Source organism: Calliphora vicina, chromosome 3 (assembly GCF_958450345.1).
Source record: "Calliphora vicina chromosome 3, idCalVici1.1, whole genome shotgun sequence".
Classification (NCBI taxonomy): domain Eukaryota; kingdom Metazoa; phylum Arthropoda; class Insecta; order Diptera; family Calliphoridae; genus Calliphora; species Calliphora vicina.
The window spans coordinates 27,385,303-27,398,820 of record NC_088782.1 but is presented as its reverse complement, the minus strand read 5'-3'; the positions used below and the strand labels follow the sequence as shown (position 1 = coordinate 27,398,820).

Below are 13,518 nucleotides of genomic sequence, written 5' to 3'. Positions count from 1 at the left end.
TTGCCTTATTACCCTGGGAATTGGAGATGGTTTTTTTTCAATTCGTTTATTTTTAGAGATTTAATACATTTTTAATTAATTTAAACGTTTTGGGAACCAGACATAAATTGAAATTTGAGGAAATTGAATTGCATTTGTATGAAATTTAATTAATTTCCTTGATTTATATGAGAATATAGTTGGAATTTTTTTTTGGGTAGTAGACTAAACAAAAAATATATGTATTTATTTTTATTACACAATTTTTTATTTATATGTTTATTATAAATTAATTAATTTTCTTTAATTTATTTGTTTATTTCCAGTATTTCAATGGGGTGACTTGTGAAATTTAATTTAACTCCTGAACCCGGGACTAAAAGGTATGAATTTGAAAAATGTTAATTAAGGTTTTGGAATCTGTATACATATTAGTATTTGATAAGCTAATCACTCTATTAATTAAATCATTATCGTACAATTGATTTTTATAAGAGCTAAGACATAGTATTATTATCCAATAAGCATTTTTACTGGAATTCAAGTGGAAAGCAAGTGTAATTCAAGCCTTGAATTATAGTCAAGCAATTGCATTACAGTTGCTTTACACTTTATTTCAATAGCATTCTCCAGTAAAAAGGAAACATAAATTGAAGCCACATGTGTTTGAAAAAATTTTAATTTTTCAAATATTTTTCATGTTTATAACATAATTACATTTGCATTCAAGTCAAATTCCAACAAAATGGTCAAGTGCTTGAATTTTTGGGGCTATGGTGCTTATTGGGTAATTTTTATACCCTTCACCTTCGTGAGAAGGGTATATAAAAGTTTGTCATTCCGTTTTTAATTTCTACATTTTTCATTTCCGACCCTATAAAGTATATATATTCTGGATGCTTATAGATAGCGGAGTCGATTAAGCCATGTCCGTCTGTCTGTTGAAATCAATTTTCTGAAGACCCCAGATATCTTCAGGATCCAATAATTCTGTCAGACATGCTTTCGAGAAGTTTGCTATTTAAAATCAGCAAACCGGGACAACCTCGATTTTTGACCTATTTTTGATCTATATCTGGATTACTAAGTCATTAATATAGACAATATGGATATCTAATGATAGATATTTCAAAGTCCATTGCAACGATGTAGATAAGGCTATAGTAAGTTGGACCTACAATGGGTCAAAATCGGGAATATTTTTTAACCCGAAAAAAAAAATTTTTAAACATTTTTTTAAAAAAATTTGGAAAACATTTTTTTTAAAAAACAATTTCAAAAAAAAAATTTTGAAAAACAATTAAAAAAAAATTTAATTTTGTTTACCTAAAAATATTTAAAAAAATTTATTTTAAAGTAAAATTTGGTGAAGGGTATATAAGATTCGGCACAGCCGAATAGAGCTCTCTTACTTGTTCAATATATGTAGTTCAGTTTACACGATAAGATTTTGCAACTCACTTTTATGACATTTTTAACAACCCAAATATCGAATATTTCTAGTTTCTAGAATATGCCTCTTAGGAACGAGTAAGAGCATAAAGAAAGAACTAGCATCATAATTCTTAAATTCCGACTCTACTGGCCTAATTACTTGACAAAATTATTCAGAATAAACTCTGAAAATCAAGCAATAATCATTGCTCGCTTCAAACGTATCAGTTGCTTTTGGTACAGGTTCCCTGTGATGGTCTGGTCATATTTTGGCAGGTCATAATAGCGCCATGGATATTTGACTTTGGTGTCGATTTCTACTTGAGTAGCTCCTGGTCTTCAAACTTTTTCGGCTGGCCTGAGGCAAATAGTATACAACAGTGTGTTTTTTTAGAAATAATAGATTTCCAGCGGGACGATAGCAACTAATACTAGCCTCATTAGGATGCGGTTAACAGTTCAAGAACTATTCTCTCCAGTTATTTAATTATGTATCTTGTCTTTGAATCCTTTTACGAGGTCTTTCCCTGTCAGTACCTGTCTTACCCCCTGTCTATAACTGAAATTTTTTTATCATGATAAACATCAAAATTGTTGTCAACATTGCTTCGTTATGAAAAATTTTTAGTGATTTTGCATAGACAACTTTGTTTTGACAACAAACCTCATTAATTGTTATGATAAATATTTGTCAAGTATAGACAGGGAAAGGTCATGTTTTTGAAAACTAAGGAATATAGTTTTCAAGATATCGGCTAGATTTAGGAGATTTTGTTTATGTTGTTCGTTTTCAATTAATTATTCCTCTAACTTGACCATTATGTTGAATGTAGTTAGAAATTGTATGGTTACAGTGCAAATAACTGACATTTCTTTTATGGTTTGATATAATAATTTATATTTTGACGTCATCGCTACAAACTGACATTTCATTACAATTTATGACAAAGTATATTTTTATTAATTGCAATTTGTAATAGTGGAAAATTTCCATTCTAATGCTTTCAAAGTTGTTTAATAAAAATATACATACATATTTATGTATAACCAAATATGTTTAATTTTTAATGAAATTGTGACTTAAATTTTATTATTAATATAATGATGATTCTTTTGGATTTGTCATTGTAATAAAGTTAAAAGTAATAAAAAATAATTAAATAATTCAATATTTTATTAGACTGCAAAACCGTTATTGAAATGTAAGTTCTAATTTGAAACAGTTTTGTTTAAATAAAAAGTTGATTAAAATTCTATTTAAACTTACTTTAAATAAAAAAAAAAATTACAAATAAAACGCTAAAATAATTGAATTTCACAAAAGATCTTTATACAAAGTCCTTATTATTAAATTCGTTTCATTTCGAAAAGATCTATATACAAAGTCAATATAGTTACGAAATTGTATTTGTATTGAAATATAACGGTTTCTAACGGCTGTTATCAAGTTACATCATGTTTCCCTACATTTCTATTTCTGGAGACTTCTAATTGTGAACAATGTTGTTTACCGGCCGATTAACAGCAGTAAACATAACTGTGTACATTATTAACATTGCTAGATTGCATTAAATAGAAGCTTTGAGTTGATCATTGTATATATACAACTTTCAAGAAGCATCGATAGATGGCGCTGGACACATCTACATGGCAATGCAGTGTATATAAGGTGGCTGTGAGAACACCAATCAGTCAGTCTAATTTGAAGCATCGTTAAGTAACGATAAATTAACTGCCTTACAGTGTGCAATATATATAAGTTGTGAATTGTAAACGTGTGTTTTAAAACACAGTGTGAATATTTAAACAGTTGTTGTGTACATTTGACTAAACTGCAATCAAAAGAATACGGTTTATTTAAAGGAAATAAACCACCGTTTTTAAAAGGTAAAACCATAACAATATTATATATTCTCCCTTACAAATTACATGTTAAATCATATAAGCATTTGCTGGAAATAATAATATTTCAATCACATGAACGCTTAGATACCTAATAGTGGATGTTGTTTCTAGATTAATTTTTACCGATTACACGTGTTATTTCAAGATAAAAGTAATCGCCTTAAACTTGAAATTATAAATCGATATAATTTCTTGTTCTAATAATAAATTAAATTCTCGCCCCATCAAATGGATCATAAACATCAGAATTTATCATAATTAATTTGTGTTTATATTAATTTCTGTCTATTTACATTTGCAAATTTGAATAGAATTTTACATTTCTTTCAAGGGACGAGGAGACAACGGAAACTGAAAACAACAGTATTAATTGTAAGAATAACAATAATTTGAATTAATTTTTCATGTAGAAACATTTAAAACGCAATTATTTTAATTTTTATATGAAATTAATGACCATTAATCTGTTGTTTCTCTAATTTGAATTATAGAATTTGTTTTGAAATGATCGAAAAACAGATATTGATTTGTTTATAGAAAATTAAATCATATATTGTAATAAGAACAAAATTCTTTTACTTTTTATAAACAAAATTTCTATTTCATTTTCTATAGGAAAAAAATCATGTTTGTTTTTATAAGGTTTTTTGTTTTTAAAATTAAATACAATTCAAAAAAAGAATGTTGTTTACCATTTTAAGAGGAAAATCTCCCTGGGTAGTTAGTGGTTGGTGGTGCTAAATAATTTCCAACAGTGAAATATGGGAATTCCTAAATTGTGTTCGATTTTCATTTTAAGTTTTAAATATTTTTGAAATGATCAAAACAAACTCCGGGGGTTGTGAAGTAGTGTTAAAAATGCAATGATAACTAAATTATATATAACAACAATTAATTAATAATTTAATTTTTATCAAGAATTGAAGCCATGCAAAAGTAGGTCAATAGTTTGAAAAAGTAGAAAAAGGGGATTTTTTTTGATTTTTCAATATTTTTAAAAAGTTTTCTTCGCATATAAACTTTTGCAGCTGTGAAAATATATTAAATTTTATTCAAGTTAATTATTTGTTTAACTCAATTTCTTTGAATCTTTTAGGATGCAGTCCTAATTTTATTACCTCGTTTAACAACCCATTTAAACACCGTTGTCATTCAAAGTTGTTGTTGGTTTTTAATGTCATTTTCGTTTACAGTAAATGTCTGGCAAATTCGCTTTGATTTCCGAAATAAAACATCTGTTTACATTTGAATGCCAATGTAGACAAAGTTTAAAACTACCGCTGGGAAACCCGTGCAGAAAATATCGGAAACAAAATTAAAAATCGAACATTAATAAAAAAGCAACGAATTAAATTTAATTATAAACAAAAGAGAGCAAAGAAAATACAATTATTCCGTTGATGTTTGTATGGAAAATAGATAAAGAAAATAAATTAAAAGCTAAAAACAACAATCAAATATAAAACATATAGAGATTTAACAATTATTTAACCCTTTTAAGGGGGCAAGCATGGAATACAGACAATGAGATATTACAAAGTTTTTATTTCACCGCAATTCCACAAAGTCATTTGAGTTCATAAATAATTCATTATTTAATATTAATTTCAATTTAAAAATTATTATCTTGCTTATTTTTTATTAGCAAAATTAATATTTTTGTAAATAAACCATTTCGCCTTAAAAACATTTGTTTAATATTAATTTGTATTTGTTTAAGGCATTGCCAGATACAAAATGCTACAAAAGGTTGGCAACATTTAAAAACATAGCTACAGCCTAACTGCAAATTGGCGCCACAGCCAATGACGATGAAATACGAGTTAAATTTCATCGTAAACATCCCAGCAATAGCTAGGGCTTTACTTTGTAGGCCTTCCCAAAGCCATGTTTACACATTCTATAAGATCCGATACTCATTCCACTCTTACTTCTCTCAGAAGATGTTCTATTTTTATTTTGCTCTCTTTATTATAAACCATTACATGAAACCAGAAGAAGGAACAAAATTGATGTTGTGAAGTTCGGGTGAAGTAGTTTTTTTATATATTAAACCACACATGATACTTTGAAGTTCATTCTTTAGTCCCGGTCCACACTGTGAAACATTTTGAAACTGCATTCGTGTCCACACAGTGAAGTTTTTGCTTTTCAGTTTTTGACATTTCTGTACAGAACGAATACGAACGAATAAATGTGAATGACATACTCAACAAAAACTTCATGTACATTAAACAAAGTTCCCTTTTTCATTCCTCTTTCCCATTTTCATTAACAAACTCAAATGTTTTGCAGCAAATGTTTCACAATGTGGACCGGGACTTAGGTTTTATGCTGAATTCATTAAGAATATTTTCCCTAATAACGATCTTTAAAGGCTTGCTTTAGCAGACCTTCAATTAGGCTCCCATGTAGACATTCTATGAGGCATTACGTGGAAGGTATCCTTACAGACCTACAACGGAAGACCTTCTAATATGCCTTCTTAAGTTGTCCAAACCTCATTCACCACACTTCTAAAACACCCGTAGTTGTAAAAACGACCTAAAAAATTGTAGCAATATTTAATTACATTTAAATTCAAACAAATCTCAAATTATATTTTAATTCAAATATGTATAACGGTTTCTAACGACTGGTTTGAAATGTTTCTCAACATTTCTATTTCTGGAGACTTCTAATTGTGGACTGAGATGTTGTTTACCGGACGATTAACAGCAGTAAACATAACTGTGGACATTTTTAACATAGCTGTGAATATTATTAACATAGCTGTTGATCATTCATTGTTGAAATATAACTTTCAAGAAGCATCGATAGATGGATATACCTTGTTCCACAATATCCCTTGTTTACAACCCTAGAGTTATGTTTGGGGTCATTGAGTGCCCCTACTTTGAGTCCCCTTAAAGGGTTAATTACTGCACTAACTTTTCAAACACAAATAATTTATGTATTGCTCTAAACAATAATAAATAAATGATGAATGTTTTTTCATAAAAAGAAATGTGCAAACAAATAAAATAAAAGAAAACAAACGCTATTGTTGTATGTAAATAAAATTTATTAAAACAACAATTAAAATTTATTTCAAAATACAATTGTATTTTATAATAAGTGTATTTTAATGACTGGCTGTACGCAAACATTTAAAAAGAATTCTCTTGCCTTAATAAGTTTTGTTGAAAATGGAAAATATTTCAAAAATTTTAACACATGCTCTCCTCTAATAAATATTATTATTTATGCCTAATCAATTACTTTTCTCCAGAGTAATTTTCCATGGATTTTTATTAAAAAAAAATATTAAAAAAACAGCAACAATAAAATATAGATTATTATAAATAAACAATTGGAAATTGAAATATTTCATTAAGTGTTTTTTTTCTTAGAAATTTGTTTTCATTTTCTGTTTCATATTTTTTTTTATAATAATTTATATTTAGGTAATTGTTTTTTGTTTTCTTTAAATAATAAAAAAATAATTTATGTTCAATTGGTGTTTTTAGCACAGGAAATAATTAAAAAATGATAATTTATTAAAATTGAAAAAAAAATAATTCTTTTGTTTGCACACGTTTTGAATGTAAAAATGTTAGAAGAAAGATAAATTTTAATATTTGTTAATAGATAAAAAAAAACTAAATAAAATATATTTTTTTAATCCCTTTAAACTTTGCTAATTGTTTAGTTTTCGATTAATCAAATAATCTAAAAAGTTTATGCCAAAATCTAGACAGTATTTATCTATCTATGATTCGTAATAAAAACAACAATACATAATTTGAAATATGAATCTTATAACAAACATTTCTTGTAACTTTTAGAATTCTTAGGAATTATCTAGCGTTCTTTTCTCATGCATATAAGTGATAAGAATTCAGCACTTGCTGTTGATATGTGGGATTTTGTTATTTTTTTTATATATATTTTAATTTATTTATTTTTCTGTAGACAAAGATTATATATTTTTTTTCTATTTAAACATTTTAGACAGTTTGATAAAACAATCAAGACTCCTCAAGCTTGAACAATACAAATGTATATAATTTCTTTAAAATTTTAGATAATACTAAGGGTTGGGGCTCATAAATTTTATAGACTCATATCGGTTGTTAGGGTAAATAAAATAGTAAATCAAATGAATTGTTAATCAGGAAATAATAATAAAAAGTAATTCACATTTTATAACTATGATTTAATGGTGGCAAGAGTGTCTTTAAAGAAGGTTTGTTTTTTGAAAGCTAATTTAAAAGTATTTTGAAATAATATTTTTTTTTTGCTCAGTGTACGTTAATGTAATATAAAGTTTCAAAGGAAATAGGTAAGATTTTAAAGATTTAAAATTATGGTTAGGACTTTTAAGTTAGAGTTAAAATTTATTTCGAAGAATAATCAAAAAAGTTCGATTTTTATAAACTTATATTTCTGAGGGTATCACCCGAAACGCTTTTCCGAAGTAAAATGGATAATACATTTAAGCAAGGATATTTTAAAATACATATCCCTAAATTGTGTACAATCAAGGCGAATTAACAAGTTGCAAAAACAACAGGCATTTTGTTTTTATTAAAATTTAGAAGAAATATAAAAATCAATTGATTCGCCTTGCTCCCTTGCTTTATTTTTATTAACAAATGTAAACATAAGCAAAGTTTGACAAAAGACCTACATTAAACCACGGCGAATTCAGAATATTAATTCGCATTGTTTACAATATTATTTTAATAATTATTATCTGTTATAAAGACAAATATATTAAAAATTTTGGTTGTATGACTTAAAAATGAGGGATTTACAATAGATGGCGTATCTTTTGAACGGGGTTTTTGTTTTTAATAACTTATATCATATGGAAGGGTTATTTTAGTTATTCAACATTATAGTGTAAACAACGTTTTGTTTTGCTCCGAAAATGTCCAATTTTGTGCCAACAAAGCGTCATATGATTGAAGTTTTGCTTTAGTTTTTTAATTTGAAAAAAGATTGCCAACCAAAACTTATGGTGATTGTGTTCCATCGGTTTACACGTGCGAGAGATGTATTGTGCGGTTTTGAAGTGGTGATTTTGACACGGAAGACAAAGATCACCCAGGCAAGCCAAAAAATTTTGAAGTCCAAGAATTGGGGGCATTTCTCCATGAAGATTGTTGTCAAACTCAACAAGAGCGAACGAATTGAAAATGAGAAATCTTGAAAGACGATTTTGTATGTCTGAAATGCTACTCAACGCTATAAAAGATAATAATTTTGTCCACCCAATCATTACTTGCGATAAAAAATGGATCTATTACGATAACTCGAAGAGTAATAGATCGTATGTGAAGCCCCGCCAACCAGTCGAATCAGCAGCAAAGCCAAATATTCATGGGCTTAAGGTAATGCTCTGTATTTGGTGGGACCAAAAGGATCCTATCTATTATGAGCTGCTGAAATCTGGCCAAACCATCACAGGGAACCTGTACTGAATACAACTGATCGTTTGAAGCGATAATTTGTAGAAAACGGCCTGAATATACGGCCAAATATGAAGCCGTAACATTCCATCATGAACATTTTCGGACACATATTTCAATAGCTGTTAAAAACCATTTAGAAAGAAATTTTTCCTCACCCGCCTTATAGACCAGACTTTGCACCATACGATTGTTTCGATCGATGCAGAACGCTCTTCACTTCAGAAGAGTATCCGAAATTGGTTTGATTCGTTTGTGGCCTCAAAATATGAGCAGTTCTTTTGGCCCATTCTGAATTTTATATATATTTTTAATCGTGCATATGGCTCATGGAAAATGTAAGAATTATTTTTTGAAATATCCTTTGTCCAAGAACGATTTTCTATGATATATTCTGTTTTGATGAGAAATCGATTTCTAGATAACAATTTTAAAATCTATCGGTATCAAAAATCTAACTTTTCGTAACGATATATTTCCAACTAATATAATTTTTGTATGAAAACTGTCAGTATATCGTCACGATAAAAAATAGCCAGAGATTGAGAAAATGGGGTTAAAGTTTACTTTAGGTATTTAGCACGAATCTATTAAAAAATAAAGCGAATTTCAAAATTCTGAAGAACTATAATTTTTGTATGGCCATGGAATATATGTATACCAAATATTATCTAATTCAGAAGAGTAAAGAATCAAAAATTCATTATAACAATAAAAAAAAATCTTGAAAAAATTTGTAAACTAATTTTCCAATTTTAATTTTTTCTTTACAGGGAAATTTATGCAATAAATAAATCCGTTCCTGATAAAAGACAAAACTTTTTTCTACACTAAAACAATTTTTTGGCCTTGAAAACACCGAAGAAATCCTTTAACTAATTTCCTATAATAAAAACAACCAACTACAGGAATTTTTACTAAAAGAAAATTTAACAAAAATCTACTCTACTAAACTAAACCCTCCAAAACAAAGTACTTAGTAACTTATTAAAACTCAATCTAACATAATTTTGAAACTTCATAAAATCCCCTAATTTAAATTAAAAGGAAAGAGAAAAAGAAAAAGAGCGAAAGGGAAGAGCAACATCAAAACATCAAAATCCCCTCACAAAGACCTTCTCCGATGACCAACAAGGTCGTTTTAACAGAGAAAGTAGACACCCACTACGGCAGCTGTTCGGGTCAGTACGTTGTAGTCGAGGACATTAAGCATACAAACATTGAAATCCTGTCTGCACAACGACACTCCTATGCGGCCAGAGCTGATTTGAATTATTTGAAATAATTGAGAAGAAAAAGGAAAAAAGAACAAACAAATTGGAATCTCCTTATATATAGAGTTATACTCGAATTAAATTGATTACGAAACACTTGCAGCTCATCCAAAAGCGAGAGAGAGAGAGTTAAAGTGTTTCTTTGCTATAAGCAATTCTTGAGTTGATTGTGTTTTTAGCGGCTTCAAAACGGCGGGTACAGTTTTAAAAGTTGTTGGCGCATCATGGCAAAAGACCCGTATTGGGACATACATTCTAATCGGTGCTGGTTTGCTGGTGATTGGTGCCTTCTTCATTAGTTACATTGAACGTCCAGAATATGATGGTACATATTGTGCTACGGCATTTTGGACCAAAAAGGTTGGCTTCCAAATCGAATACTGGAAGCAACAAAATGATCTTCTTAACATTCCAAAAGGTGCTGCTAGAATATGTTACAAGGATTCCATCTATGAGAATGGGTGAGTTAAATATGAAGAAAATCAATTTAGGGTCAGATTCAGAAATATGAACGGAAAACAATTTTCTAATGTTTGTATGAAAAACAATAAAATTTGTATCCGATCGTGTTTCTGAATTAAACTCAATACAAATTTAACTGAACTTTAACCAGTGCTGAATTAAAAAAATAAAATTAAAACAAGATGAAGCTACATTTAACTTAATTTACATTCCAATAAATTCTGTATGTTTCTTCTCATTTCCAGTTGGGCCCAAATTGAAATCGAAACTCAACGCACATTTCCCGATTGGGTACAGGCCTATGGTGCTGGCATTATAGAAGGATCATTAACCTGGAAACAGGTTTACCATCAATGGTTAAAGTAAGTTTTACACCTTCAAACATATCAAAATCCATTTTTTACTAACAAATATATCTCTTCTTCCAGCACAATTCAATCATCATGCGAACGCGACGAAGAAGCCCAAAACTTTTGTACTTGGCTGCGTGATCTGTTGACGGAGAACTATGTCAAGATTAAGGAGAATGCAATTTTAAGACAAGAGAACGATCACTATTGGCATCAAATCAGTTTGTACTTCAATCAATTGGAAGGTCTAGAAACTGGCTACAGACAAGGAGCAAAGAGAGCACGTTCTGATCTGGAGGAGGAAATACCATTTCCCGACTTTCTGCTAATGAATTCGGCGGCCGATATACAAGATCTGAGAATCTATTATGAAAACTATGTCGTTGCGGGGGTAAATCATACGGAGGAGGATGAAACAACTGGGGCGGAAGGGGCTAAGAATTTCAATTTACCCAGCGCTACTATGCTGACGAAAATCTTTCAGGCAGACGATTCGCCTACCTGGCAATTGTTGTTTGGTCACAGCACGGCTGGGAGCTATGCCTCCATGTTGAGGATTCAAAAACGCTACAAGTTTCATTATCATTTTGGCCCAAATCAAAGAACCAATACTGTGCCTGGGGTGGATATAACTTTTACCGGTTATCCTGGAATATTGGCCTCCACAGATGATTTCTATGTGGTTAAGGGAAGACAGGTGCAATCGATTGTGGCTGGTGTGGGTATGAAAAATGAAAATTTAGCTTTGTGGAAAACGGTGAATGTTAATGAAGCCATGCCTTTGGCGGCCCGTGTCATGGCAGCCAATCGTATAGCACAAAATCGTAAAACCTGGGCTAAGGCCATGTCGCGCCATCCTTTCACCGGTTCCAAGCAATGGATAACAGTGGACTTGAATAAATTGGGACCTTTGGATAATCTATACAAGACCCTGGAAGAAGATGAGAACTTAGCTGACCAACCGGTAGCCTTAAATCCCAATGATGAGGCCGCCATTACAGAGCGTTTGAATCGTTTCAAGGGACTAGTTTGGATAGCCGAACAATTGCCGGGTCGCCTGCACATGAAGGATGTTACCGAACAGTTTTTAAACGACAATACCACCGCCTGGTTAGCTAATGGAACACCCTATTTTGACGAGATTTTAGAAGCTAGTAAAGTACAAAGTGACACGTATCCCGTCAATCTCACACCCAGCGACAACGAGGAGCTGACAAACCTAGAAGCTGTTGACAAATTTCTAAGAACTCATGGTTTTCGTGGTGATCTATTGGGTGAAGAGTCTTCGGTGGCCTATGGTAATATTGATATCAAACTATTTGCCTACAATGCTCGTTTGGGAGTAAGTGACTATCATGCTTTTGCCGGGCCGGTGTTTATGCGTCTTCAGCACATGCAAGTGAGATCGGTGCCCGAGGAAACCTCACAGTCAGAGGGCACCATAAATTCCTCCATATTGGATGATCGTCTCAGTGTAACCATAGACGATGCTGCCGAATTGGCTGAATTGGAAATGATTACAGAGCGCAGGCCCGTTAGAAATGACATGAAGGCCTTAGCCATGCGTCAATCTGGCATAGGACCTTTTCGATGGTCTGCGGCTCAAAGTAATATGGCAGATATAGAGCATGCCGGCCATCCCGATGAATGGAATTTTGGCAAAGTTACACCCAAATGGGCGTGGTAGCCTAGCCAATTAGTTAATAAATTACATTTAGTTCTCAATCATTTCCAAAAACAAAAACACTAACATCATCATCCCTCTTCTTAAGGCTCTGCTCAAAAAGCAAGATGCGCTTTTTTCTATAGTAGAAGATTATTATTAGTAAATTAACCACAAAAACAACTTGCATTCAATTCTAGCCACATTTTCGATTTTAAAAAAGCAATTATTTTTGCTTTTTTTTTAACATTTTTAAAAATTTTAAGTACGTTTTTTTTGTCTTGTAAAAAGTAAATTTTGTGTATAAAACTGGATAAAATTTTTTGTATAGTAAACTTACAGCATTTTCAAAATTGTATAAATTATAGGTACTTACTATTTTTTGTGTAAATTATATTTATTAATTATGTACTATTTTATCTATTTGCCAAAACTAATAATATGTAGTTAAATGTAACAAAATAAAATTGTGTTCGTCAATAGTTTTAAATGTGATACAAACAAACTAATTCATTAATTAGAGAAATTTTGATTAAATAAAACAAAGTCTTCCAGTTTATAGAAATAATTATTTTTTTATGTAGCAAATTTAATTATATACAAAATATTTATAATAACGTACAACAAATGTTTTTTTTTTATATAAATAATGTAAAGAAGTAACAAAAAAACCTAAATTATGAAAAGAATCAAACAAAGAAATAAACAACAAATTTTTACTGAACGAAAAAAATCATTTGAATGTTTTATTTATTCAAAATATGCATGAAAATATGTGTGAACCCCACAAACCATCTCTTGCACATTGAACCCGATTGATCACATTCACCATAAGCTTTGGAGATCAATCGGTATTTTTTTTTTAAATTGAAGAAGTAAATCAATTCTATGATTCGGTTCGATTAATTCATATATATTTAATTTATTTTAGAACCAAAAGAAAGAAAAAAACAAAGAAATTAGTGAAAAAAACGCATTCAAAGCCACAGTTTTTC

The 13,518-nt window shown here is 30.1% G+C and overlaps 1 protein-coding gene and 1 long non-coding RNA gene across 3 annotated transcripts in view; both read left to right on the top strand.

The window, feature by feature from the left end:
* LOC135956050 (uncharacterized) overlaps window positions 1-9,839 on the top strand; it is a 43,915-nt gene extending 34,076 nt beyond the window's left edge. For both annotated transcript variants that reach the window (XR_010576334.1, XR_010576333.1), the window contains exons 2-3: window positions 306-362; window positions 9,548-9,839. This is a non-coding gene — a long non-coding RNA (uncharacterized LOC135956050). The remainder of the gene's footprint in view (window positions 1-305; window positions 363-9,547) is intronic.
* Window positions 9,840-9,897: 58 nt separating this feature from the next.
* On the top strand, window positions 9,898-13,256 carry lama (lamina ancestor). Its single transcript, XM_065505715.1, has 4 exons — window positions 9,898-9,955; window positions 10,212-10,509; window positions 10,756-10,872; window positions 10,939-13,256. Exons 1-4 carry the CDS (start codon window positions 9,898-9,900, stop codon window positions 12,545-12,547), a joined length of 2,082 nt encoding a protein of 693 aa, XP_065361787.1. The 3' UTR covers window positions 12,548-13,256.
* The last annotated feature ends 262 nt before the right edge of the window (window positions 13,257-13,518 follow it).

Excerpts from the sequence above, each read along its gene's own strand:
- lama (XM_065505715.1), top strand. The coding sequence starts at position 9,898 with ATGACCAACAAGGTCGTTTTAACAGAGAAAGTAGACACCCACTACGGC. Across the intron at positions 9,956-10,211 it reads CCACTACGGCAGCTGTTCGG|TTGATTGTGTTTTTAGCGGC; the intron begins GTCAGTACGTTG and ends GCAATTCTTGAG. Across the intron at positions 10,873-10,938 it reads GTTTACCATCAATGGTTAAA|CACAATTCAATCATCATGCG; the intron begins GTAAGTTTTACA and ends CTCTTCTTCCAG.